The sequence below is a fragment of the Dipodomys spectabilis genome, unplaced genomic scaffold (genome assembly GCF_019054845.1).
Source record: "Dipodomys spectabilis isolate Male_0828 unplaced genomic scaffold, ASM1905484v1 ptg000125l, whole genome shotgun sequence".
Lineage (NCBI taxonomy): Eukaryota > Metazoa > Chordata > Mammalia > Rodentia > Heteromyidae > Dipodomys > Dipodomys spectabilis.
In genome coordinates, this window is record NW_024870802.1 from 15,442,488 (window position 1) to 15,467,111 (window position 24,624).

Here is a 24,624-nt window from a genome sequence, read left to right on the forward strand (position 1 = left end):
ATTCCCATGACAAGAAGTCACCTCTAAAAGTTTGTTTGGGTTATTTTGGAGGAGAGATGGAGTTATTATTATTATTACTACTACTATTACTATTATTATTATTTTGCTGGTCCTGGGACTTGAACTCAGGGCCTAGACACACTGTCCCTGAGCTTCTTTGTTTTTTGTTGGTGGTGGTGGTGGTGGTTTTTGTGGGGCTTGAACTCTGGGCCTGAGCCCTTCAGCTCAAGGCAAGTGCTCTACCACTTGAGCCACAGTGCCACATCTGGTTTCTGGTGGTTAATTAGAGATAAGAATCTCACAGACTTTCCTGCTCGGCTGGCCTTGAACCGTGATCCTCAGATCTCAGCCTCCAGAGTAGCTAGGATTATAGGCGTGAGCCACTGGCACATGGCCGTGTGTGTGTGTGTGTGTGTGTGTGTGTGTGTGTGTGTGTGTGTGTGTGTATTTGAACTCAGGGTGCTGTCCTTGAACTTCTTTTGCTCAAAGCTAGTACACTTACAACTTGAACCACAGTGCCACTTCCAGCTTTTTCTGTTTATACATAACTGAGGAACCGAACCCAGGACTTCATGCATGCTAGGCAAGCACTCTACCAGTAAGCCACATTCCCAGCCTACTTCTGGCCTTTTCTGAGTAGTTTTTTGGTGATAAGAGTCTCACAGACTTTCCTGCACTGGCTGGCTTTGAATTGCAATCCTCAGATCTCAGCTTCCTGAATAGCTAGGATTACAAGTGTGAACCATTGGCGCCCAGCTGCAGGGAAAGGGATGACATTTTTAATTGTGCTGGTATTGGGGCTTGAGCTCAGGGCCTTGGTGCTGTCCCTTGGTTTTTTGCTCAAGGCTGGTGCTCTACCAATTGAGCCATAGCTCTATTTCCATCTTTTTGCTGTTTAATGGAGATCAAGTCTTAAGGACTTTCATGCCTGGTTTGGCTTCAAACTGAAGTCCTCAGATCACAGCTTCCTAAGTAGTTAGGACTACAAGGGTAAGCCACCAGCGCCCAACTACTTTTGAACCATTTAATAAAGCAGAACTGATCTTCCTGTTGCTGAACAAGAACAATCTGCATCTATAACCAAGCTCCTGAAAGCCAGCTCACCAGCAACAGCCACACTTCAGTTGACCAACTAGTCTTACGACTCCCCTGCCTTGAAAAGTGACTGTCACTGCACCCCATACTTCTCCACCCTACTATATAAGGGCACTTATGCACTCAAAGCTAGGGGACTTGATAGGATTATCTCCACCTTCCTTAAGCAGGCACTTCAGGGACATTATCTCCTCATAGCCTCAAAACAGCAAATCTGTTTTCAGATGAGAAAACAGCAGCTTAGAAAATTCAGCCACCTGTCTCAGTTCAACACTGTGGGTAGCAGGGATGTTTCTCCAACTCAGTCTTCCTAGCTCAAAGCTTGTGCTTTAACTGTGTACAGTCTCAATTTTAGCTGCAGGAGCACCAGGTTTGGCTTAATACACTGCCCAGGGCAATAGAGATCTTCCCTTCCCCCTTTTCCAGAGTAGGAGCCTAAGTTAAACACCCAGGCTATCTGCTTCCTCTTTATTTGGGCAAGAGGCTAACCCTCAATTTCCATTTCTTCCTGTCCTAACAGATTACAAATATACCAATTTACAAATGAACTTTTTGCTCTCAAGGCCTTGGTGCTTTGGGTATTACAGTTTTGTTCTCTGCACCGGAGCCTCACAGATGATTCTTAGAGCACTAGCTTGAGAGGTTGTTTCTGGCTAAGAGTTGGATCTCAGGGCTTCTGCCTATCAGCCAGCCCCTGAACTCTTGGAAATGTCCTTGGACCCATGTTTCCTGTCTGTAAAATGAGATCACCTACTGTATCCTTCTGATTTAAGACACAGATGAGGTGTGTGGAACCCAGGAAGAGTTTTTGGGTAGTGGCAGCTCACATTTAGTGCCTGCTCCCTGTGCAACAGGCTGTGTTCAGTGCCTTACATGTATTCCTTTTACAGATACGGAAAAGTGAAGCTCAGAGAGCAAGGTGATTTGCTCAAGGTCACAGAGCTAGTGATGGTACTTGAATTCCAATTCAGAGGGCCTAAATGCAGAATGTATCCTATGGCTGTCAGTCTTGGTCTTATACACTGTGGCTGATCCTAGACATTCTCTGAGTGGAAAGCATCCTAGAATTCAAGGTAGGGAGGTTGGTTCTTTTGCTAGAAGGTGAGCCCTGGGTTTCAGGGTAGAAGACAGTGTGCTCAGGATATCTGGATGCCTCTTGTGTTCTCCTCTGACACTATGTGCATCCTGGAGGAGCCTCTAAACATATACTTTCGGATGAAGGGCTGGCAGGTGGCAGAGGCCCCTCAATGCCTATCCAATTCTGTTAGTTCATCTAGGATCTGTGCCCAGTTATGATAGAGACTACATTTAGAAGCTGGCAGGATTCTGTTGCCTCAGAAAAGGATGGCAGGCTGAGACTTTGAATCTGTCCATTTGATTAGCAAAATCCCTACCTATTTGACACTGCAGCCTTCCTTATGGGTTTAGCTCAACAGGCTATTTCCAAGTATTCCCTTTGGCAACAATCCTGGACCACTGCATCAGAGTACCACTGAAAACTGTAACAGGAATTGCCTATATTTGGACATAGACATACATTTGTATATGGAATCTTCATAGCAGCCCAGTAGTTAAGTATTATAATTAAAACTTTAAAGAATATGAATTCTTCAATGGGACAATTCAGTGGGACAACACTTACTTACCATGCCTACCCCCCCTCTGGGTATGATCCCCAGCACTGAAGGAAAAAAAAAAAAGAAAAGAATGGAGCTTAAGAGAGGTTAAGTCAGGCTGGGAAGTCAGGGACTGGGAAGGTGGCTCAGTGGTAGAGTGCTTGCCGTGCATGCATGAGGCCCTGGGTACCACATAAGCAGAAAAGGCTGGAAGCGGTGTTATGGCTCAAGTGGTAGAGCGCTAGCCTTAAGCTGAAGAGCTGAGGGACAGCGCCCAGGCCCAGAGTTCAGGCCCTATGATGTACAGAGAGAGAGGCGGGAGGGGGGGAGAGGGGTTTAAGTCAAAACTACCACTTTCCCAGCCTTCTTTCAAAATTGTCCTCAAGTCTCTGATTGTTAGCACCTTCTTGCTTACAAGTTTCCACACTCTGCTTCCTCTTCCCTACAAATCCACCCATTCCCTTTTCCCTTTTCTCAGACTTACCACCCAGGTCTCAGCCTGTGTCCCAGGAACCAAGTCCATTGGAGGAGGATGGTGATGATGTCTCAAGATAGTCTAAGCTGTCTTCTGTGTTCTTTGCAACAAAGCTTTCTCACACTGGTGGTTTTTAATCTCTTACTGCTCTTATAGACTCAGATTTTGGTGGGTCATGGGGCTTGAACTCAGGGCCTAAGCTCAAAGCTGTAGTACTCCACTACTTTGAGCCACAGCTCCACTTTTAGTTTTCTGGTGGTTAACTGGAGATAAGAGTCTCATGGACTTTCCTGCCTGGGCTGGCTTTAAACTTTGATTCTCAGATTTCAGCCTCCTGAGTAGTTAGGATTACAGGTGTGAGCCACCAGTGCTGGACTAGACTCATTTTTAGTCTGAAATATAGGATATATTTATATATTGGATAGATAGATAGATAGATATAGAGACAAGTGTATACCCACAGCAAATTGTTACTCAATATGCACATCCATACAAATCCCAAAATAATTAGAATATAATCACAAATCTTGTAACACTTCTTAGTTATGAGCACCCTCGCAGTGGTCTGTAATCTTGACTTCTAACATAGTAGATTATGTTTATTTTTGTTTGTTTGTTTTGTTTTTGGGTCCGGTCGTGGGGCCTGAACTCTGGGCCTGGGCACTGTCCCTCAGCTCTTCAGCTCAAGGCTAGCACACTACCACTTGAGCCACAGCACCACACTTCCAGCTTTTTTCTTTTTTGTTTATGTGGTGCTGAGGAATCGAACCCAGGGCCTCAGGCATGCAAGGCAAGCGCTCTACCACTGAGCCAACTTCCCAGCCCCGATTATGTTTATTTTTGAACTTCATTTAGATGGAATCTTGCTTTATACATGATTTGTGCTTAAAACGTTTCATTCAACTCAAATCATAGATGTGGTTGTACATAGCAGTAGCATGTTCTTTCTCAGTGTATGCCCTATGCAGAAGTTATATACAGTTGAATGCTACAGCAGTCCATTATCTATCAATATACTCTTGTATACAGTTGAATGCTTCAGTATTTCATTATATATCCATATATCCATTCCAAAGTTGATGATGAACCATCTGCTCATTTGCAGTATTATGAACATTATTCTGTGTCTTTTTTCTCTTTTGCATGCAAGTATATATTTCTGCTGAGTGTATATTCAGGAATGCATTGCTGGATTGTAGTGTAAGCATATATTGTTTTAGTAAATACCACCACAGTTTCCCAAAGTGGTTATATCTTTTTTAACATGTAGTCAGTTACTCTACATCCGTACCTACTTTAGTAATGCTAGTCTTCTCAATTTTACCAGTTATGGTGGATGATTAGGTGCATTTTGTTATGGTTTTAATTTGTAAAGCAAGTCTTAGAATATCATTGGGATCTTTTTTTTTTTTTTCAGTCCTGGGGCTTGAACTCAGGGCCTGGGCACTGTCCCTGAGGGTTTTTTGCTCAAGGCCAGCACTCTACTATTTGAATCACAGTGCCACTTCCAGGTTTTTCTGTTTATGTGGTACTGAGGAATTGAACTCAGGGATTCATTCATGCTAGGCAAGTATTCTACCACTTAGACATATTTTCAGCCCATCATTGGGGGTTTTTATTTTTTTCTGCAGGCCAAATTGATTTTCACTCAGATCTCAATAGGCTTTGTTTCAAGTTACTCGTTTCTCACTGCTTTATTTATTTATTTATTTATTTTGGTAGTACTGAGGTTTGAATTCAGTGCCTCATTCTTGAGTGTCAGGTGCTCTGCCACTTTAGTCACTCCCTTAACTGTTCAAGTAAATTTGTTCCTTTGCTTAACTTAAAATATTTTGGCCAGGCACTGCTGGCTCATGCCTGTAATCCTAGTTACTCAGGAGATCTGAAGATCTCAATGTTATGTAAAGCCAGCCAGGACAGGAATCCCAAGAAGTGTTGCTGTGACTCTTAAGTGATAGTTGTGCCAGTCTTGAATGAAAAAGCTAGGGGAGAATGCCCGAGCCCCGAGTTCAAGCACCGGTACTGGTACTGGCACACACACACACACACACACACACACACACACACACACACACACACACACAAATTGTTTTGATTTTTGGAGCTAGGGTGTCACAGTGTAGCCCAGAATAGCCTCAAATTCATTTCCTTTCCTTCCCAAGTGCTGGAATTCTAGATGTATGCTACCACAACGGGTACTTAAAAGATTTTTTTTTTTTGGTTGGTTGTGGGACTTGAACTCTGGGGCCCACGTGCTGTCCCTGAGCTCTTTTGTTCAAGGCGAGCGCTCTACCACTTGGGCCACAGCGCCACTTCCAGTTTTCTGGTAGTTAATTGGAGGTAAGAGTCTCACAGACTTTCCTGCCCGGGCTGGCTTTGAACCGCGATCCTCAGATCTCAGCCTCCTGAGTAGCTAGGATTACAGGCGGGAGCCACCGGCGCCCGGCGGAACTCAGTTTTATAAGGCCTACTCCAGTGGCCAAGAACCATGGTCCTGAGGTAGGAACCCCAGGAATGCCTAGCAACAGAACTTCTATCCTTGCGACAGGTCTCTGACAACTTGATGGAAAAGTGAAGGCGGATGTTGACTATTTTTGCCATGGTGACGGACGCCAATCCGGAAGTGACGACACCGGAAGAGGAGGCAAGCCGGTGGAGGACCCACGTGGGGTTCCGCGCGTAGTTCTGCTTCGCCGAAAGCCGGTCTTGAAATCAGCCTTAGTGTGGCCCACGTCTAGTCCACATGGGTCGCTCCGGAAAGCTGCCCTCCGGGGTGTCGGCCAAGTTGAAGCGCTGGAAGAAAGGCCACAGCAGCGACAGCAACCCCAGCATTTGCCGCCACCGCCAGGCCGCCCGCAGCCGCTTTTTCAGCCGGCCCGCAGGTAGTCGGACCTTCGGATCCGGGCGCGGCCCCGGGCCGTGCGGTTCCCCGAGGGCGTGGGTCCCGCGGGTCCCGGCGGGTCCGGGTCGGTCCGGGTCCCAGGCGTTGGATGTCTGGTCTGGAGCTCACCGGGAAGGCCTGGTCCTTCAACTCTCCCTGTGGGAAAGTGACTTGTCTCGGGGCCCGCGGTGTCGGGTTCGGGACGCGCGGCCTGCCCCGCAGGCACACGCTCTTGGTGCCGGCACGCGGGAAATTGCCCAGAAACGTTCCCTTTGCCCTTGGTCTTCTGGGTTTTTAGCATCCGGCGGGCGGACGAGGCAGGCTGCGTTGGGGTTGGAGGGTTTCGCCGCGGGTGTGGTGGTTCTCTCGGCCGCAGGGAAGTTCGGGGTAGACGTGCGGGACTTACCGTGTTCCCGCCTCGCGTTCTCAGGGAAGAGCGACCTGACGGTTGACGCCGTGAAGTTGCACAATGAGCTGCAATCGGGGTCCCTGCGGCTGGGCAAGCGCGCAGACCCTGAGACGCCCATGGAAGAAGACCCGGAGCTGGCCGTCACCGAGAAGTCCTCAGGCACGTTCCTGAGTGGCCTGTCAGACTGCACAAACGTCACCTTCAGCAAAGTGCAGCGCTTCTGGGAGTCTAACTCTGCCGCCCACAAGGAGGTAGGGACAGATGCAGGAGAGCAGGAGCCAGGCTTGTTGGCCCCCCCCTCTCTTTCTCTCTCTCTCTCTCTCTGGTGACAACAGCTGATATTCCTGGATGATGTGTCATTTTCTTCTTTTCTTTGTCCCCAGTAAATTGTCCACCTAAGATAAGAACTCTTTGTAAAACAGTGTTTATCCTGCTAGAGAGTAAAAGCCCTTGAGGGTAGGAATATTTTCTAGACACTTCCTTCCCTAAAGACACATAAAGTTACATATTTATATTTTTCTGTGTTTAAGTGAAAAGTGTCAGTGTTACGTGATACAAATGTTACATGATAAGATGATACAATGCTACATGATACAAAGTGATGTAAAGAGAATAAAACGTTAGAACTTTAAAATTTCTCTCCTTTGCAGCAGCTACTACAGTGGGTCACTATGTATCTTAGACCAGCACTGTTCAATAGTAAAGACTTATATTTTCTAGAAGGTACATGAATCAGAGTGCAAGCTTTGAGCACAAAGAGGCTCAGGGATAGGGCCCAGGCCTTGAGTTCGAGTGCCAGGACAGGCAAAAAAAAGAGGTATACTCTTCATTTGTTATTGTTGTTGAGATAGGATCTTCTTATGTAGCCCAGGCTGGTCTCAAACTCCTTCCTCCTGCCTGAATTTCTTGTGTGCTGGGTTACAATTATACACCACACGCCCAGCCTTATTTTGCTAGATCTTTTTTGTTTGTTTTTATTTGTTTTGTCATTTGGGCTTACCAAATATGATTATATTTTAGATGCATCATCATTTAACATTATCCCCCAGTGAACAGTATTTCTCATCACATGTAATTGTTCATAATTTTATTTTTTTATTAGTATACATTAGTTGTGTAAAGTGGGATTTCATTATGACATCTCCATGCTTGTATGTTCATTCTTTTCAATAATTGTTATACAATGTTCAAATCTATCATTTGTTAATTAACAGTACATTATAAATTCCCTGTTGATACCTACCTGACTATTCTAATTTGTTGCTGCAGTGAACATACTTGTGCATAGATCCTTGCACACTTATGCATGTATTTCCATAAAAAATACTATAATTGGGAGGGGATCTGGCAATCATATTCTAAGACCTCTTGTTTACTAGGCCCTGTGATGTGTACCCCAGGTCTAAATGCTGCTTCCACATTGTCTGTCTGGACTTACCAAGAGATTAATTTATGAAAGAGAAAGGAAAAAAGGGGCTATGTCACAGGTACTTTCTCCTTCCTGTACAGATTTGTGCTGTTCTTGCTGCTGTTACAGAGGTGATTCGCTCCCAGGGAGGGAAAGAGACTGAGACTGAGTACTTTGCTGCTCTGGTGAGTTTGACAGGGTGGGTGTTCACAGCAGAGCTAAGCAGGTTCTAGAGAGATAACAGATATCCCTGACTTGTGGCAATAGAGAACCATGACTTTGAGCAAGTGAAAGTACTTCTATTGTTCCCAGGTGGTTTGGAAAGGCTGGTGATATTTGTTCCATGATTCTTCTGTTTGCTTGCTCCCTTTTTTTTTTTTTTTTTTCTTTCCTTTGTTTTTTCTTTGCCAGTACAAGGGTTTTGAACACAGGAGTTATGCTTGCCTGTAGTTGCTCTATCACTTAAGCTATGCCCCCAACCCTTTCTTCTTACCTTATTTTTCTTCTTTTTCTTTTTGTTTGAGACTGGGACTCAAATTCAATACTGATGCATCTGCTCATTGGCCAGCACTCTACAAACTGAGCTATACCTCCAACCCTCTTCTTAACTTATTATTTTTGAATAGTCTTGTTTTTTGCTTGCATTAGCCTGGACTATGGTCCTCTTCCTATAAGCTTCCTAGGTAGCGAGGATGGTAGGCAGGGTCTGTACCACCATACCACCACACCTAATTTTGTTTGCTTTATTTTATTTTTTTATTTTTTGGGTCCGGTCGTGGGGCCTGAACTCTGGGCCTGGGCGCTGTCCCTCAGCTCTTCAGCTCAAGGCTAGCAGTCTACCACTTGAGCCACAGCGCCACTTCCAGCTTTTTTCTTTTTGCTTATCTGGTGCCGAGGAATTGAACCCAGGGCCTCATGCATGCAAGGCAAGTGCTCTACCACTGAGCCACCTTCCCAGCCTCTGTTTGCTTAATTTTTTTGGTGTTGGTCCTGGGGCTTGAACTCAGGGCCTAAGCACTGACGTTGAACTCTTTTGCTCAAAGCTAGTGCTCTACTCCAACCATAGCTCCACTTCCAGGTTTGTTTTTTTGTTTGTTTGTAGTTTTTTTTTTTTTTTTGTAACTAATTGGAGATAAGGGTCTCATGGATTTTCCTGCCTGACTGGCTTTGAACTGAGATGCTCAGATCTCAGCCTTCTGAATAGCTAGGATTATAGGTATGAGCCACCATTACCCAGACCACCCAGATTTTTTTTTTGGTCGGTCGTGGAACTTGAACTCTGGGCCTGGGCACTGTCCCTCAGCTCTTCAGTTCAAGGCTAACACTCTACCACTTGAGCCACAGTGCCACTTCCGGTTTTCTGGTGGTTTATTGGAGTCTCACAGACTTTCCTGCCTAGGTTGGCTTTGAACCATGATCCTCAGATCTGAGCCTCCTGCGTAGCTAGGATTACAGGCATAAACCACCGATGCCTGGCTTTCATTCACTCTTTCTGTTTACTCTCCTTGGTTTCTCTTTCTTGATCTGAAAACATGAGTTAGGTGTAAAGATCCTCTAGAAATTTTCATGCTGGATATAATGACTCATAAATGTAGTCCTAACTGCAGAGGAGGCTGAGATTGGAATGATTGCAATTTGAGGCCAGCCTGGGCAAAAAGTCTGCAGAACCCCATCTCCACTGATTAAAAAATAAAAACATTGGGCTGGGAAGGTAGCTCAGTGGTAGAGTGCTTGCTTTGCATGCTTGAGGCCCTGGGTTCGATTCCTCAGTACCACATAAGCAGAAAAAGCTGAAGTGGAGCTGTGGCTCAAGTGGTAGTGCACTGGCCTTGAGTTGAAGAGCTGAGGGACAGCGCCCAGGTCCAGAGTTCAGGCCCCATGACTGACAAAAAAAAACCAAAACACCTGAGCTATTACTGGTGGTAGAGTGCTAGTCTTCAGCAAAAAAGGTCAGGGTCTATACCCAGGCTGAGTTTAAAACCCAGGAGTGGCACAAAAAGAAAAAAAAATATGGTCATAGTGGCATCTGTCTGCTATCCCAGCTATGAGGGAAATGTAAACAGGATTGCAGTTTAGGCTTGTTTGGCAAAAATGAAGATCCTAGTGGAAAAAAGAGAGAAAGCTGGGCACTGGTGATTCATGTCTCTAATCCTAGCTACTTGGGATGCTGAGATCTAAGAATGTTTTCAGCTCATTTAGGGCAGAAAAGTCTTAGAGTCTCTGTGTCCAATTAGCAGCAAACACGCCAGACTGGAGATAGGGCCTATGTGGGAGAGCACCTGCCTGGTAACACAGTTTCAAGTTCAAAGCCCAATAGTGCTAAAAAATAAAATAATATCTTTACCAAATATAGTCTTGGGGTCCATAAAAACCTTTTAAGGGTTCAACTTGGTCAAAATTATTTCCACTGTGATATCTGAATATTCATAATTTACCTTTTTTACTATTGAGTTTGCCAGAAGTCATGGATATCTAAGGGCATTTTTTATTTTTAACATTATCTGTCAGTTGAATTGTGCTTATGAACCTCTGACACAATAATTCGTGCTTGTAATTGCTCTCTTGGCTCCCTTCTCTGCCTCTGCTTTCCTAACGTAATGTGCCACTTTATCCATTTACATCCCGTCCATCTGGTCCTCAGATGACTACAATGGAAGCAGTGGAGTCCCCAGAGTCTCTGGCTGCTGTCGCTTACCTATTGAACCTTGTCCTGAAGCGGTAAGTCCTGGCTATAGTGTGATCCCCAGGTCTGTAGAGTAAAGAAGGGAATGTGCACAGGAGAAGTAGGATGGAGAATTGTTCTCTAAAAAGATACTTGAGGGGCTGGGAAGGTAGCTCAGTGGTAGAGTGTTGCTTCTCATGCATGAGGCCCTGGGTTCAATTCCTCAGCACCACATAAGCAGAAAAAGCTGGAAGTGGCGCTGTGGCTCAAGTGGTAAAGTGTTGGCCTTGAGCTAAAGAGCTCAAGGACAGCGCCTAGGCCCAGAGTTCAGGCCCCACAACCGACCAAAAAAAAAAAAAAAGATACTGGAGGCTGGGAATGTGGCTTAGTGGTAGAATGCCTGCTTAGCATGCATGAAGCCCTGGGTTCAATTCCTCAGTACCACATAAACAGAAAAAGCCAGAAGTGGTGCTGTGGCTCAAGTTTTAAGTGTACTAGCCTTGAGCAAAAGAAGCTCAAGGATAGTGCCCAGGCTCTGAGTCCAAGCTCCAGGACTGGCAAAAAAAAAAAAAAAAAGCTGGGCACAGTGGCTCACACCAGTAAAATCCTAGCTACTCCGGAGGCTGAGATCTGAGAATCTTGGTTAAGAGCCAGCCAGGCAGGAAAGTATGTGAGGCTCTTATCTCCAATTAACCACTAGAAAATCAGAAGTGGCACTCTGGCTCAAGTGGTAGAGTGCTAGCTTTGAGCTGAAGAGCTTAGCACCCAGGCCAAGTTCAAGCCCCACATCTGACAAAAAAAAACCTGAAAGGCTGAGTTTGGTGGCCTGTAATCTCATCTAGCTTAAATGGTAGAGCACTTACACTAGCAACTGTGTGAAGACCTGTGCTTAAAGCCAGTAATGTACTTGGGAGGCAAGGCAAGAAGATGATGTTTGAGGACAGCATGGGCTATATAGTGAGACTGTGTAAAGAAAAGATTCTTTTTTTTTTTTTTTTTGTTTTTGTTTTTGGGTCCAGTCGTGGGGCCTGAACTCTGGGCCTGGGCACTGTCCCTCAGCTCTTCAGCTCAAGGCTAGCACTCTACCACTTGAGCCACAGCACCACTTCTGGCTTTTTTCTTTTTGCTTATGTGGTACTGAGGAATCGAACCCAGGGCCTCAGGCATGCAAGGCAAGCGCTCTACCACTGAGCCAACTTCCCAGCCCCAAGAAAAGATTCTTAGCTGGATGCTGTGGCTCCTATAATCCTAGCTACTCAGGAAGCTGTGATTTGAGGATCTGGCTTTGAAGCCAGCCCAGGCAGGACCATGTGAGACTCTGATCTCTACTCAACCATCAAAAAGCCAGAAGTGGAAGTATGGCTCAAGTGGTAGAGCCCTAGCCTTGAACAAAAAAAACTGAAGGACAGTGTACATGCCTTGAGTTGAAGCCTTAGTGCCAGAAGATTTCTGAGTTCTCACATGACTATATTGTAAAACTGTATGAATGTGCTTACTACTACTGAACTGAGCACTTTGACATAGTTAAGATGTATGTACTACATACATAATTTATTACAACAGAAAATTTACAATAGTGATTTAAGAAGATACTCAAGTCTCTGGGTAGCATTCTACATTGGGATGTGGGCGTGGCTTGGGCCTGAGTGAATGTTCATGCCTAGGGAGATGTCAGCTCTGGGAAGTGAATGGGTAAGGAGAAGGCATAGGGAGAGGGTTCAGGGAACGGACCTTCACAAACAGAGGGGACAGAGGGTTGATACGAGTCATGAAAGGAGTTTGTGAGGAATGAGAAGATGAGGGAAGATGAGAAGTCATGGGAAGTAGACTGAACTGAGTGTCAGGAAGGATGAGCTCCTCTCCTGAGTGACTGAGTCAGTAGCACTCCTATGGTAGTCCAACTCCTTCCTGAGCTTCACCGAGACCTGCGCCAGTTGCATTTCAAAGTTGCCCCTGGATTAACTCTTCTCATTCTCCCCACAGAGTGCCCAGCCCTGTGCTCATTAAAAAGTTCTCAGATACTTCCAAAGCCTTCATGGACATCATGTCTGCCCAGGCCAGCAGTGGCTCCACCTCTGCCCTCCGATGGGTTAGTCTATGTCTCTCTGAGCCCCCTGCATTTCCCCATGAGGGGTTCCGACACTTTGGATCCTTAGGCAGATCCCTTTGAGATTTTCTGGGGTTGCTGAGAACCTGGGATCTCTTTCCCTCTCAGCTGAGGCTGGTGATCCTGAGACACTCTAACTCTTCTTTAAGGTCCTGTCCTGCCTGGCCACCCTCCTGCGGAAGCAAGACCTGGAGGCCTGGGGGTATCCCCTGACCCTTCAGGTATACCATGGGCTGCAGAGCTTCACCGTGCATGCCAAACCCAAGGTGAGATCAGTGCATTCCAGAAGATGGGGAGGATCTGGCCTGTGTGAGTGGGATTACAGAGATGACCCTGAGTGCTGGGCTCTTGCTCAGGGTCTCTTATCTGCCTGCAAGGCTTGAATCAGAGTCAGCCTCTCTCCAGCAGGGGATCAATGTCAGGCCCTCAGAATCTTTCTCATGCCTCCTCAGCCAGTGACCTGTTGACTTGTCAGTCTCCTAGTATGTCTCTGTCTTGGCAAGGAGGGTGGCATCCTAAGTTGGATTTTGGATTCAGCAGTGTTGGCACTCTGAGAGAGTTACTCATGTCTCTAAACTTGGGATTCCTGGCTATAAAATAGGGATGGTCATTTCAACTTTGCTGCAGGGTTGTGAGGAGGCTGCAGTGTTTTTCAGATTTGATGCAGTGCCTGGCATATTAGTAGATGCTCAGTAAATGGGGGCTGACCACCTTTTTTCTCCAGAAATTTATGTTCGGGGCATAGAAAAATAATTACTAACCCAGAATCCTTCATTTGTGCTAAGAAGCAGTTAGGACAGGGAGTTTTATATCTTTTTTTTTTTTTTTTTTTGTCGGTCGGGGGCTTGAACTCTGGGCCTGGGAGCTGTTCCTCAGCTCTTCAGCTCAAGGCGAGCGCTCTACCACTTGAGCTACAGCGCCACTTCCGGTTTTCTGGTGGTTTAGTGGAGATAGGAGTCTCGCCCAGGCTGGCTTTGAACCGCGATCCTCAGATCTCAGCCTCCTGAGTAGCTAGGATTACAGGCGTGAGCCACCAGCGCCCGGCTTTATATCTTCTTTCCTGTGTGTCCACGTGATGATTCCCTTACCTTCTGGGTCAGGATCAATGCTGAAATGTCACTTCACTGGAATAGCACCTTCCTGACTACTCTATACAAAGTTTTCTAAAACCTTTTTCTTTTTGCCAAGTATTTTCTGTCAGCTGATGTGTAGTTTACTCTGCTTCTCCTGTGGAGTATGAGTTGTCTATTATGTTTCACGTCTGTTTGTAAATACCTAGAACAGTGCCTGGCTCGTGCTACTCTGCATTTACTGGCTGTTTGACTGGATAAATCTCTGGTAGGTAGATGAGGGCAATGGAACTGAGATTACATAGCCGGGCTTCTTCTGGGCCATTAGATAAGTAGTAGAGAGCTCAGGATTCTGTACCTGAGAAAGCCAGCAGGGTGACGGGTATGTAGTAGGTGTTCAGTCAATGCTTGCTTCTTGGTAGCTGTTACAGGCACCCAATATTCAGTAGAATGTTCATCCCCTTTCCCCTTTTCTTGCCCCTCAGATTCGGAAGGCTGCCCAGCATGGGGTATGCTCAGTTCTCAAGGGCAGTGACTTCATGTTTGGTGAAAAGGCCCCTGCTCATCATCCTGCTGCTGTCTCCACCGCCAAGTTCTGCATCCAGGAGATTGAGAAGGCTGGAGGTGGGACAGCCAGGCCCAGGGCCGGGGTAGGGGAAGTGATGAGGAGGATTAGTAATAGAACTCTCCATTTGCCTGATGCTGGTGATTCGCAGCTATAATCCTAGCTACTCAAAGCTTAGGATAAGGAGAATCTTTGTTTAAGACCAGTTTGGGGAAGAGAAGTTCACCAGACTCCATCCAAGTAGTGACTGAAGTGATAGAGCATTAGCTTTGAGCAAAAAGAAGCTCAGGGACAGTGCCCAGGACTAGCACACAAAAAACAGACACAAACAAAATAATGAAAAGAAAGCAAGGATGATTTAACTCAAGTAGCAGACTGCCAGATTAGCAAGTGTGAGGCAGAGTTCAAATCTCTCTGTTTCTCTGTCAGGCTCCAAGGAGGCTACCACCATGCTACACATGCTGACACTGCTAAAGGACGTGCTACCCTGCTTCCCCGAAGGCCTGGTGAAGAGTTGCAGTGAGACTCTCCTACGCGTCATGACCTTGAGCCATGTGGTAAGCTCAGGCCACAAGAAGGAAGGTGGTCCCACAGTGGTTCCATTTGGGTACCCACTGGGCAGGCAGAAAGCAGGACCTAGGGCCGGGCAAAGTGGAATATACCTGTAGTCCCAGCTATTTGGTAGACTGAGACAGCAGGACAGTCTGAGCCTAATAGTTTAAAACCAGGTTGCTAAACATTGAAGCAACTCAGTCTTTACAGCAGGACCTAGCATCTTTCTTCCCTGACCCTACTCTTTTTTTTTTTTTTTTTTGCCAGTCCTGGGCTTGAACTCTAGGTCTGGGCGCTGTCCCTCAGCTCTTCAGCTCAAGGCAAGCACTCTACCACTTGAGCCACAGCACCACTTCTGGCTTTTTCTGCTTATGTGGTGCTGAGGAATCGAACCCAGGGCCTCATGCATGCAAGGCAAACACTCTATCACTGAGCCAGCCACCTTCCCAGCCCCCCCCTGACCCTACTCTTAAGGTAAGACCAAGGATACTTATTCATCCATCATATCATCCACGAGTCAGGATATGGCTGAACTATCTCATGGTCCTGGTCTAGTTAGAAGCTGACTTCACAGATCAGGTCAGCATGAGTAACTGATGGATCCGTAAAGTGTCATTTCAGCTCAGGAAGCTAAGGCCTGGAGGATCACAGTTCCAAGCCAGGCTGAGCAGAAAACTGCAAGACTCTATCTCCAGTTAACCAGCAGAATACTGGCTAAAGATAGGCCTAAGTGGTAGAGCACCAGCTGGGTGTGAAAAAGCCAAACAGTAGTTTGGGAAACTGACTACAAGTCCTGGTACCAGTACATGCACATTCATGTACACCACACACACAAAGAAAAAAACTTATGGTTGTAGTTCAGTGGTAGAGATCAAGTTCAGAGTCGGGGGTTCCATCCACAAGCTGGCAAAACAATAGTAATAAATAATTGAAAGTCTCAAATCTCTTTTTCCCCAACTCTCATTTCCTAATGGTACAAATAGTTGGCTGTAGATCCTTTTATATGTTTCCTCTTTGGGTAAACAAATATACATAAAAAGTACATAAATAGGGGCTGGGAAGGTGGCTCAGTGGTAGAGCGTTTGCCTTGCATGCCTGAGGCCCTGGGTTTGATTCCTCAGCACCACATAAGCAAAAAGAAAAAAGCCGGAAGTGGCGCTGTGGCTCAAGTGGTAGAGCACTAGCCTTGAGCTGAAGAGCTGAGGGACAGCACCCAGGCTCAGAGTTCAGGCCCCACGACCAGACCCCCCCCCCCAAAAAAAAAAAAAAGTACATAAATATGTCTTTATAGTGTGTATATCATTTATAATGTCTACTTCATTGTTTATCACTGCTGAGGATTGAAAACCCAGGGTCTTGAATATACTAAGTAAGCATTGTGTCACTGAGGTATGTGTCAAGCTGGCTATATATATTTTGCATTTTTAGTCATTTTTTGTCTGTTTCTCCGTTGTTACTATTTTACATTGTATAAAGATTTTTTGATTTATTTGCTTTATTTTCTTTCTTTTTTGTTTGTGTGTGGTGCTAGGGATGGTGCCCAGGACCTTGTGTATACCGGGCAAGTGCTTTATCCCTGAGCAACATCCCTAGACTATCTAAATCATTTCAATTTTTTTCAGTGGCTCCCAATTCTTTTTTTCTTGCTCGTGGCTGGCAACTCTTTTTTCCAGTTGAGCGACACCTTCACTACTGGCCTTTTTCTGGCTCATTAGAGATGAGAGAGTCTCAGATTTGTATTCCTAGGCTGGCTTCAAACTTTAATCCTCAAATCTCAGCCTCCTGAATAGCTAGAATTACAGGTCTGAGCCACTGCCACCCCATTGCAATTTCTCATTAAAGTGTTCAAAGCTGGGTGCCAGTGGCTTGCACCTATAATTCTGACTACTCATGGCTGGGAAGGTGGCTCAGTGGTAGAGCGCTTGCCTTGCATGCATGAGGCCCTGGGTTCGATTCCTCAGCACCACATAAGCAAAAAGAAAAAAGCCGGAAGTGGCACTGTGGCTCAAGTGGTAGAGTGCTAGTCTTGAGCTGAAGAGCTGAGGGACAGCGCCCAGGCCCAGAGTTCAGGCCCCACGACCAGAACCCCCCCCCCCCCAAAAAAAAAATTCTAACTACTCAGGAGGTTGAGATCTGAGGATCACAGTTCAAGCCGGCCCAGGAAGACAAATCTGAGAAACTCTTCCCTCCAAGTAACCGCCAAAAAAGCCATAAATGAAGCTGTGGCTTAAGTAATACAGTACTAGTCTTGAACAGAAGCTCAAGGACAGTGCCCAGACCCTGAGTTCAAGCTCCAGGACCTGCACACACAAAATGACAGTGCTTAGTGTAGCTAGATATGTGAAGCATATTTTAAGTATAAGGGCTGTGGCTTCTTTGTAGCTCATCTGGTACTGTGAGAGGTCAAGGGATTTAGGGCAGCTGTGGGGTCTGTGTTATCTCTCAAACCCTGTGTGTCTCTTTCAGCTGGTGACTGCCTGTGCCATGCAGGCCTTCCACAGTCTCTTCCATGCCAAACCTAGTTTGGGCACCCTATCAGCAGAGCTCAACGCCCAGATTATCACGGTGAGTCCTGATGGAGAGGAGACCCTACCAGGTGGGTCCCTAAGGAAGCTGTGATGGAAGAACTGCAGCTGCTCCCTATCTTCTAGTTGAGGGTGGACAGGCTGAGCTGCTCCAGTGGAGTAGACCAATAGATAGCTATGCAGGCCTTTGTTGTCATCTCAGTTTCCACTGGTGCTGGAGTCTGGCTCTTTGGTTTCAGTATGGTCACATGGTTATAGATAACAAGTTATCTATAGCTTTTTTTTTTTTGGTCGGTCATGAGGCTTGACCTCTGGGTCTGAGCACTGTCCGTCAGCTCTTCAGCTCAAGGCTAATGCTCTGCCACTTGAGCTACAGCACCACTTCCGGTTTTCTGGTGGTTTATTGGAGATAAGAGTTTCATGGACTTGCCTGCCCAGGCTGGTTTTGAACCTCGATCCTCAGATCTCAGCCTCCTGAGTAACTAGGATTACAGGCGTGAGCCACCAGCACCTGGCTTTGTTCAGGGTTCTTTTTTTTTTTTTTTTTTTTTGGATCCAGTCATGGGGCCTGAACTCTGGGCCTGGGCGCTGTCCCTGAGCTCTTCAGCTCAAGGCTAGCGCTCTACCACTTGAGCCACAGTGCCACTTCCGGCTTTTTTTCTTTTTGCTTATGTGGAATCGAACCCAGGGCCTCATACATGCAAGGCAAGCACTCTACCACTGAGCCACCTTCCCTGCCCCTGTTCAGGGTTCTTGACCCCCCCAGGTGCCCCCATTCCCAGATTTGTTTATGAACTGTGTCTCTTCATATGTATTTCCCTGGAGAAGGGCTCTAGTTTTTTTTGTTTTTGTTTTTTTGTTTTTTTTTTTTTTTTGGGTTCGGTCGTGGGGCCTGAACTCTGGGCCTGGGCGCTGTCCCTCAGCTCTTCAGCTCAAGGCTAGCGCTGTACCACTTGAGCCACAGTGCCACTTCTGGCTTTTTTCTTTTTACTTATGTGGTGCTGAGGAATCGAACCCAGGGCCTCATGCATGCAAGGCAAGCGCTCTACCACTGAGCCACCTTCCCAGCCCCTGGGCTCTAGTTTTTGTCAGAACTACAGAAGGTTTGTGAGTCAACCGGGTGTCTGCTTCTAGAGCATCAGGACTGGAAGGACTTCACGAAACAGGGAATGTCAGGAGGGCTGGGAGTCCCAGCCTGTGACTGCTGGTGTCCTGGGGCTATTGCTGACCTGCTTTCTTTCTCACATATCTGCTTACTATGTCTTACCTCTAGGCCTTATATGACTACATTCCCAGTGAAAATGATCTACAGCCCCTATTGGCCTGGCTAAAGGTCATGGAGAAAGCCCATATCAACCTGGTCAGGTAAGAATAAGGCAGAGGAGCACCATAGGCCTGTCTCCAGGCTGCTATCTTTGCATACAGATGGGAGGGATGTGCACAGCTGGAGAGGTCAGCTGGCTTCCTTGGCATTGGTAGTTCCACATGGAGTTTGCCACATATCAGCTCTGGCTCTAGGAAGCACTAGGAAATGGATTGTGCCTGGTTCAGTTCCTTTCTCACCAGAGAGTTCTGCCAACCAGCTGTGAGCAGCCACATGGTATGCTGAAAGCACTGCAGTCTGGGTTGGGACTGAGGGTTTGGGGTTTTGTTTTGTTTTTGCTTGTACTAGGGCTTGAATTCAGGGCCTTATACTTTCATTTGGCTTCTTTTTTTTTTTTTTGTCAGTTGGGGGGCTTGAACTCTGGGCCTGGGCGCTGTCCCTCAGCTCTTCAGCTCAAGGCGAGCGCTCTACCACTTGAGCTATAGTGCCACTTCCGGTTTTCTGGTGGTTTATTGGAGATAGGAGTCTCACGGTCTCTCCTGCCCGGGCTGGCTTTGAACCGCGATCCTCAGATCTCAGCCTCCTGAGTAGGTAGGATTACAGGCGTGAGCCATCAGTGCCCGGCTCATTTGGCTTCTTCTGCTCACAAATTGTGTTTTCCCACTTGACCCACACCTCTGGTCTTTTTTTTTTTTTTTTATTTGTGAACATATTGTACAGAGGGGTTACAATTACATGGGCAGGATAATGCATACATTTCTTACCAAGCATTGCAGCCTCCTCCTTTGTTTACCCTTCACATCCCTTCCCAGCCTCCCTCCTCCCCCCCATCCCCCCTCCCCCGCACACCTCTGGTCTTGATTCTTCCTACACCCTGGTTGTGCCACCCTGCATACTAGGTTTTTCCAACAGGGTATATCAGCACTACCAGACCAGTCTCCATCAGGGCTGATGATTCCGTCCTCTGGGCTTCATAGGCCTGAATCCAGCTATTGCTTTCTGTGTCTGCATGCATTCATGATTTCACTTTCCTGAAATAATATTGGGAAGTACACAGCAGTCAGTGTGCCACCTACAAAGAGACATTCTGACTGGAGGGTGTCTCTAAATCTGGTGGCTTCCACCAGTGGCTCTACCTATCTGGATCTGTCTTCTTTCCCATGAAGGCTGTCCCTGTTCTGCTCTGAACTAGTCCATGCTGAGCACTTTGTCTGTTGGTTTGTCTCCCTAGTCACAATGGCCACTCAAGGCAAGGTCTCAGCCCTGCTTTAGGAACCAGAAGCTGAGGGCTGGGGGCAGAGCTTAAGTAGTTCATGACTATCAAGTGTTAGCTCAAACCTCAGTTCCAAAAGGTGGGGGGGATAAACAAAACTAGAAGCTGAAGCTGTGTATGTTAAGTAGTCACGCAGCTGCCACAGCTCCTAGGCAATTATCCTTTTAACTGAAGAGATAAGAAGTGGTGGAGTCATTCTTAGGACTTGTTCAATAGGAGCATACCTACAGTTGTGCCCTGAAATATGTCTTAGGATACTATAGCAGGGGCTGGGAAGATGGCTCAGTGGTAGAGTGCTTGCCTTGCATGCATAAGGCCCTGGGTTCGATTCCTCAGCCCGACATAAGCAGAAAAAGCTGGAAGTGGTGCTGTGGCTCAAGTCGTAGAGCGCTAGCCTTGAGCTGAAGAGCTGAGGGACAGCGCCCCGGCCTAGAGATCAGGCCCTATGACCAGCAAAAAAAAAAAAAGAAAGAAAGAAAAAGGGATACTGTAGCAGAAGGCAGTAGCCAAAACAAACAAATAAACAAAAAAAAAAAAAAACCCAAAGCTAGAATGACCCCTGTCCCATTGCAGTGTGGAGCCAGGAAGATTAAATACAGTCATGAGCAAGAGAAGTGATGAAGTAGAGCTGGATGTGGTGGTACAGCACTGTAATTGCAGTCCTCAGGAAGTAGAGGCAGGAAGATTGCAAATTTGAGTTAGCTTGTACTACATAGTGAGTTGACACCAGTGTGATCTACATAGAAGACCCTGTATTAAGTGAGGGGGGGGAGAAAAACAAGGAAGTAGTTGTGTATATGCTCCTATGAAAAGAACTCCAAGGGCCTGGGATGGTTGCTTAGTGGTAGAGTGCTGCCTTGCATGCATGACAGACAAAAAAAGAACTCCAAGATATAGTGAGAAAACAAAGTGCAGAACTGCAGGTGCAGTGCCAGGGTATGAATCCTCACATCACTAGACGAGGCTGGGCAGTCTTGGCAAGTTCTTGACTTTTCTGTGTCTGAACTTCCTTATCTAAAAAATAGGAATAACAAGCTCACCTCACTATTTGTTACAAGGTTACAGTGACTGAATGCATTTTTTTACGTCAGTGGTTCATATGTGACCTAATATAAATGTTAACAGTACAGATTATTTTGTTCTGAAAGAGGCTGGGCATGGTAGTATAGGCCTGTAATCCTTGGTATTTGAGAGGTGGAGCATAAAGGATCAGAGCCATGCCTGGTCCAGGTGGCTCATACCTGTAATCCTAGCTACTCAGGAAGCTGAGATCTGAGGATTCAGGTTCAAAGCCAGCCCAGGCAGGAAAGTCCATGAGACTGTTATCTCCAGAAAACCAGAAGTGGTGCTGTGGCTCAAGTGGTAGAGTGCTAGCTTTGAGTTGAAGAGCTGAAGGACAGCACCCAAGCCTAGAGTTCAAGCCCCATACCCTCCCCCCACCCCCACACAAAAAAATCAGGGCCAACCAGGGAAAAAAAAATTAGAGACCATATATCAACAAATAAACCAGGTACAATTTTTCAGGTTTATAATTTCAGCCACTTGAGTGATATAGATAGGAGGACCTTGATCCAAGATTAGCTCCAGGCAAAAAGAACATGATACTGTGTTACTAAAGCAAAAAAAGTACTGGCTTGCTTAACAAGTAGAGGCCCCGAGTACAAGTACAATAAAACAACAAAAAACCTGAAAGGCTGGGCAAGAGCACTAACAAGTTGGAAGCTTGTCTGTAGTCTGTACTATGTAGTAAGATGTCAAAAGTAAAAGCTGGGTGCCAGTAGCTCACATACCTATAATCCTTACTACTTAGGAGGCTGAAACCTAAGGATCTGTATTCAAAGCCGGTGGGAAAGATGAGACATTCCTGTCTCCCATTAATCCAAAAAAGCAAAAATGGAGCTGTGGCTCAAGTGGTCTTGAGCAAAAATGCTTAGAGTCAGTGCCCAGGTTCTGAGTTTAAGCGCTAGGACCAGCACCAAAAAAAAGCCAAAAAAATGGTGGGGGAGATGGAGGGAGAACACTACTTTGAAGAGTATTTTCCGGGGCTGGGAAGGTGGCTCAGTGGTAGCGTGATTGCCTTGCATGCCTGCGGACCTGGGTTCGATTCCTCAGCACCACATAAGCAAAAAGAAAAAAGTCAGAAGTGGTGCTGTGGCTCAAGTGGTAGAATGCTAGCCTTGAGCTTAAGAGCTGAAGGACAGTGCTTAGGCCCAGAGTTCAGTCCCCACGACCGGACCCCCCTCCAAAAAAAAAAAAAAAAAGTATTTTCCCTGGGAGGTCCACCAGAGAGTCAGGCCAAGAATAAAGATGACATATCCTTCACTCTACTCTGAAGACCTCTTTGAATTTTTCACCACACGTGTTACTGCATGGACAATATGCCTTTACTTAAACAGCCATCTGAAGAGCCCTGCAAATATATGGTTTTTATATACCTGCATGCACTTCTGGGCTAGGTAGGTTCCTGAGGCTCAAGATCAGCTCCTCTGCCCTACCTCTACCCCATGTATTTGAAAACTTTATTTCTTGACAGGTTGCAGCGGGACCTGGGGCTGGGCCACCTTGCTCGATTTTTTGGAACAGCGATGACTTGTCTCCTCTCCCCTCACTCTCCAGTGGTAATAGCTGCCACCCAGAGTCTCAAGGTACTGTATACCTTGCTAGCTTCAGCTTTAGCTAAGGGAGCAGAGAATATAGAGGTTCTGCCTGCTGTCACCTCCCAATCAATACCCCCACACCCAGTTAGGTGGTAGTTCTTCTGATGCCATATACATTTCTCAGAAACTTCAGGAAGCAACTTTCTGGGTGGAAAGAATGGGACTGGGAATTGCCTTAGCCCAGATAGTCTGTGGCCTTCTTTTTGCAGGAGATCTTAAAGGAATGTGTGGCTCCACACATGGCCGACATCGGTGCTGTAACCTTCTCAGCCTCAGGTCCCGCCCAGTACATCGCCAAGATGTTCAGGTGAGAATATGGTATCTAGGTTAGGAGAGCATGACAGCTGCCTTTCAACAAGTTTTACATGATGCAGCATTCCACTTATAATCACACTGGGCCATGCATCCAGCTGTAGGTGCTCTATGGGATTTGAGGCTGAATACCAAACCTCTTCCAGAGCAGTTCAGCCAAGTGGAGGATACCATGATTCAGGCACACGTAAAGCAGGGGAAGTGTGGTGGTGGGATATAAGAATGTGGACCCTGGCTGGATACTGGTGGCTCATGTCTGTAATCCTAGCTACTCAGGAGGCTGAGATCTGAGGATTGTGATGCAAAGCCAGCCCAGGCAGGAAAGTCCCTGTGAGATTCTTACCTCTAATTAACCACCAGAAAAGCAGAAGTAGAGCTGTGGTTCAAAATGGTAGAGCACTAGCCTTGAGGGAAAGAGCTCAGGGACAGTGCCCGGGCCCTGAGTTCAAGACCCACAACTGACAAAAAGATATAGAATGTGGACCCTAGATTCCTGACCCATAGCCCTTGTACCTGGAGCTGGGCTTGATCCAGCTCTATCAATAGCACAACCTGGACAAGCAAGTGCCTCTACCTCACTACAGCTTAGGGTCCTCATTGGTTGGAGGGGGCTCATTGAGTTCTTTATGCTGTTTTCATGGACAGTTACACTGCTACAGCTTAGGGTCCTCATTGGTTGGAGGGGGCTCATTGAGTTCTTTATGCTGTTTTCATGGACAGTTACACTGTATTTTTTTTCTCTCTCTCTCTCTTTTTTTTTTTTTTGGTTGTGCGGCTTGAACTCTGGGTCTGAGCGCTGTCCCTCAGCTCTTCAGCTCAAGTCAAGCGCTCTACCACTTGAGCTACAGCGCCACTTCCAGTTTTCTTGTGGTTTATTGGAGATAAGAGTTTCATGGGGCTGGGAAGGTGGCTCAGTGGTTGAGTGCTTGCCTTGCATGCATGAGGCCCTGGGTTTGATTCCTCAGCACCACATAACCAGAAAAAAAAAGCCAGAAAAAGCTCTATGGCTCAAGTGGTAGAGCGCTAGCCTTGAGCTGAAGAGCTGAGGGACAGTGCCCAGGCCCATGACCGCCCCCCCCCCCCCCAAAAAAAAAAAAAAGAGTTTCACGGACTTTCCTGCCCGGGCTGGCTTTGAACTGCGATCCTCAGATCTCAGCCTCCTGAGTAGCTAGGATTATAGGCGTCAGCCACTGGTACCCAGCTAGTTGCACTGTATTTCAAAATTATTCATCTTCTATCTTTCTTTGTCCCCTCTTCTAAGTACTCCTTCAGTTTGATTTACAGTTTTATGTATCTAGTTTCTGTTAGTTGTACCTTTTGCCTTTCTCTGAGCCATTCCCTTCCTGGCCAGCTGGGGCGGGGGGGGGGGGGGTCTGCTCATGGTGCCAGTCATTGTCATCTGCTGGAGTATGATCTTGTGGCCCTGACTGTATCTGCATCCTGGCAGGGCAGTGGAGGAGGGCCTGACATATAAATTCCACGCATCCTGGAGCTTTGTGCTGCAGTTACTATGTGTCTTCTTTGAGGTGTGTGGGAGGCAAGCTCATCCTGTGATGAAGAAGGTAAGCTGGAAGTGGATGGGGCCCTTGGACTGTGGGCTTCTGGAGGGCCCCAGGTCTGCTGTCTCTAAACTCTGGACCCACACCAACAGTACATAGTAGGTGCCCAGTGTCAAGTTCCCAGGGCACTGACT

The 24,624-nt window shown here is 46.6% G+C and overlaps 1 protein-coding gene across 2 annotated transcripts in view; it reads left to right on the plus strand.

The window, feature by feature from the left end:
- The first annotated feature begins 5,846 nt into the window (after positions 1-5,846).
- Positions 5,847-24,624, plus strand: part of Rrp12 (ribosomal RNA processing 12 homolog) — a 37,718-nt gene continuing 18,940 nt past the window's right edge. Inside the window, exons 1-13 of one of the 2 annotated variants that reach the window (XM_042689145.1) lie at positions 5,847-6,068; positions 6,498-6,727; positions 7,986-8,069; positions 10,526-10,602; positions 12,530-12,635; positions 12,803-12,919; positions 14,209-14,347; positions 14,718-14,845; positions 17,307-17,405; positions 18,639-18,730; positions 22,496-22,607; positions 22,829-22,926; positions 24,379-24,493. In XM_042689145.1, the coding sequence (XP_042545079.1) occupies positions 5,930-6,068; positions 6,498-6,727; positions 7,986-8,069; positions 10,526-10,602; positions 12,530-12,635; positions 12,803-12,919; positions 14,209-14,347; positions 14,718-14,845; positions 17,307-17,405; positions 18,639-18,730; positions 22,496-22,607; positions 22,829-22,926; positions 24,379-24,493 (1,536 nt within the window). In that variant the 5' untranslated portion in view covers positions 5,847-5,929. The remainder of the gene's footprint in view (positions 6,069-6,497; positions 6,728-7,985; positions 8,070-10,525; positions 10,603-12,529; positions 12,636-12,802; positions 12,920-14,208; positions 14,348-14,717; positions 14,846-17,306; positions 17,406-18,638; positions 18,731-22,495; positions 22,608-22,828; positions 22,927-24,378; positions 24,494-24,624) is intronic. The other variant, XM_042689144.1, reaches the window with a different exon arrangement.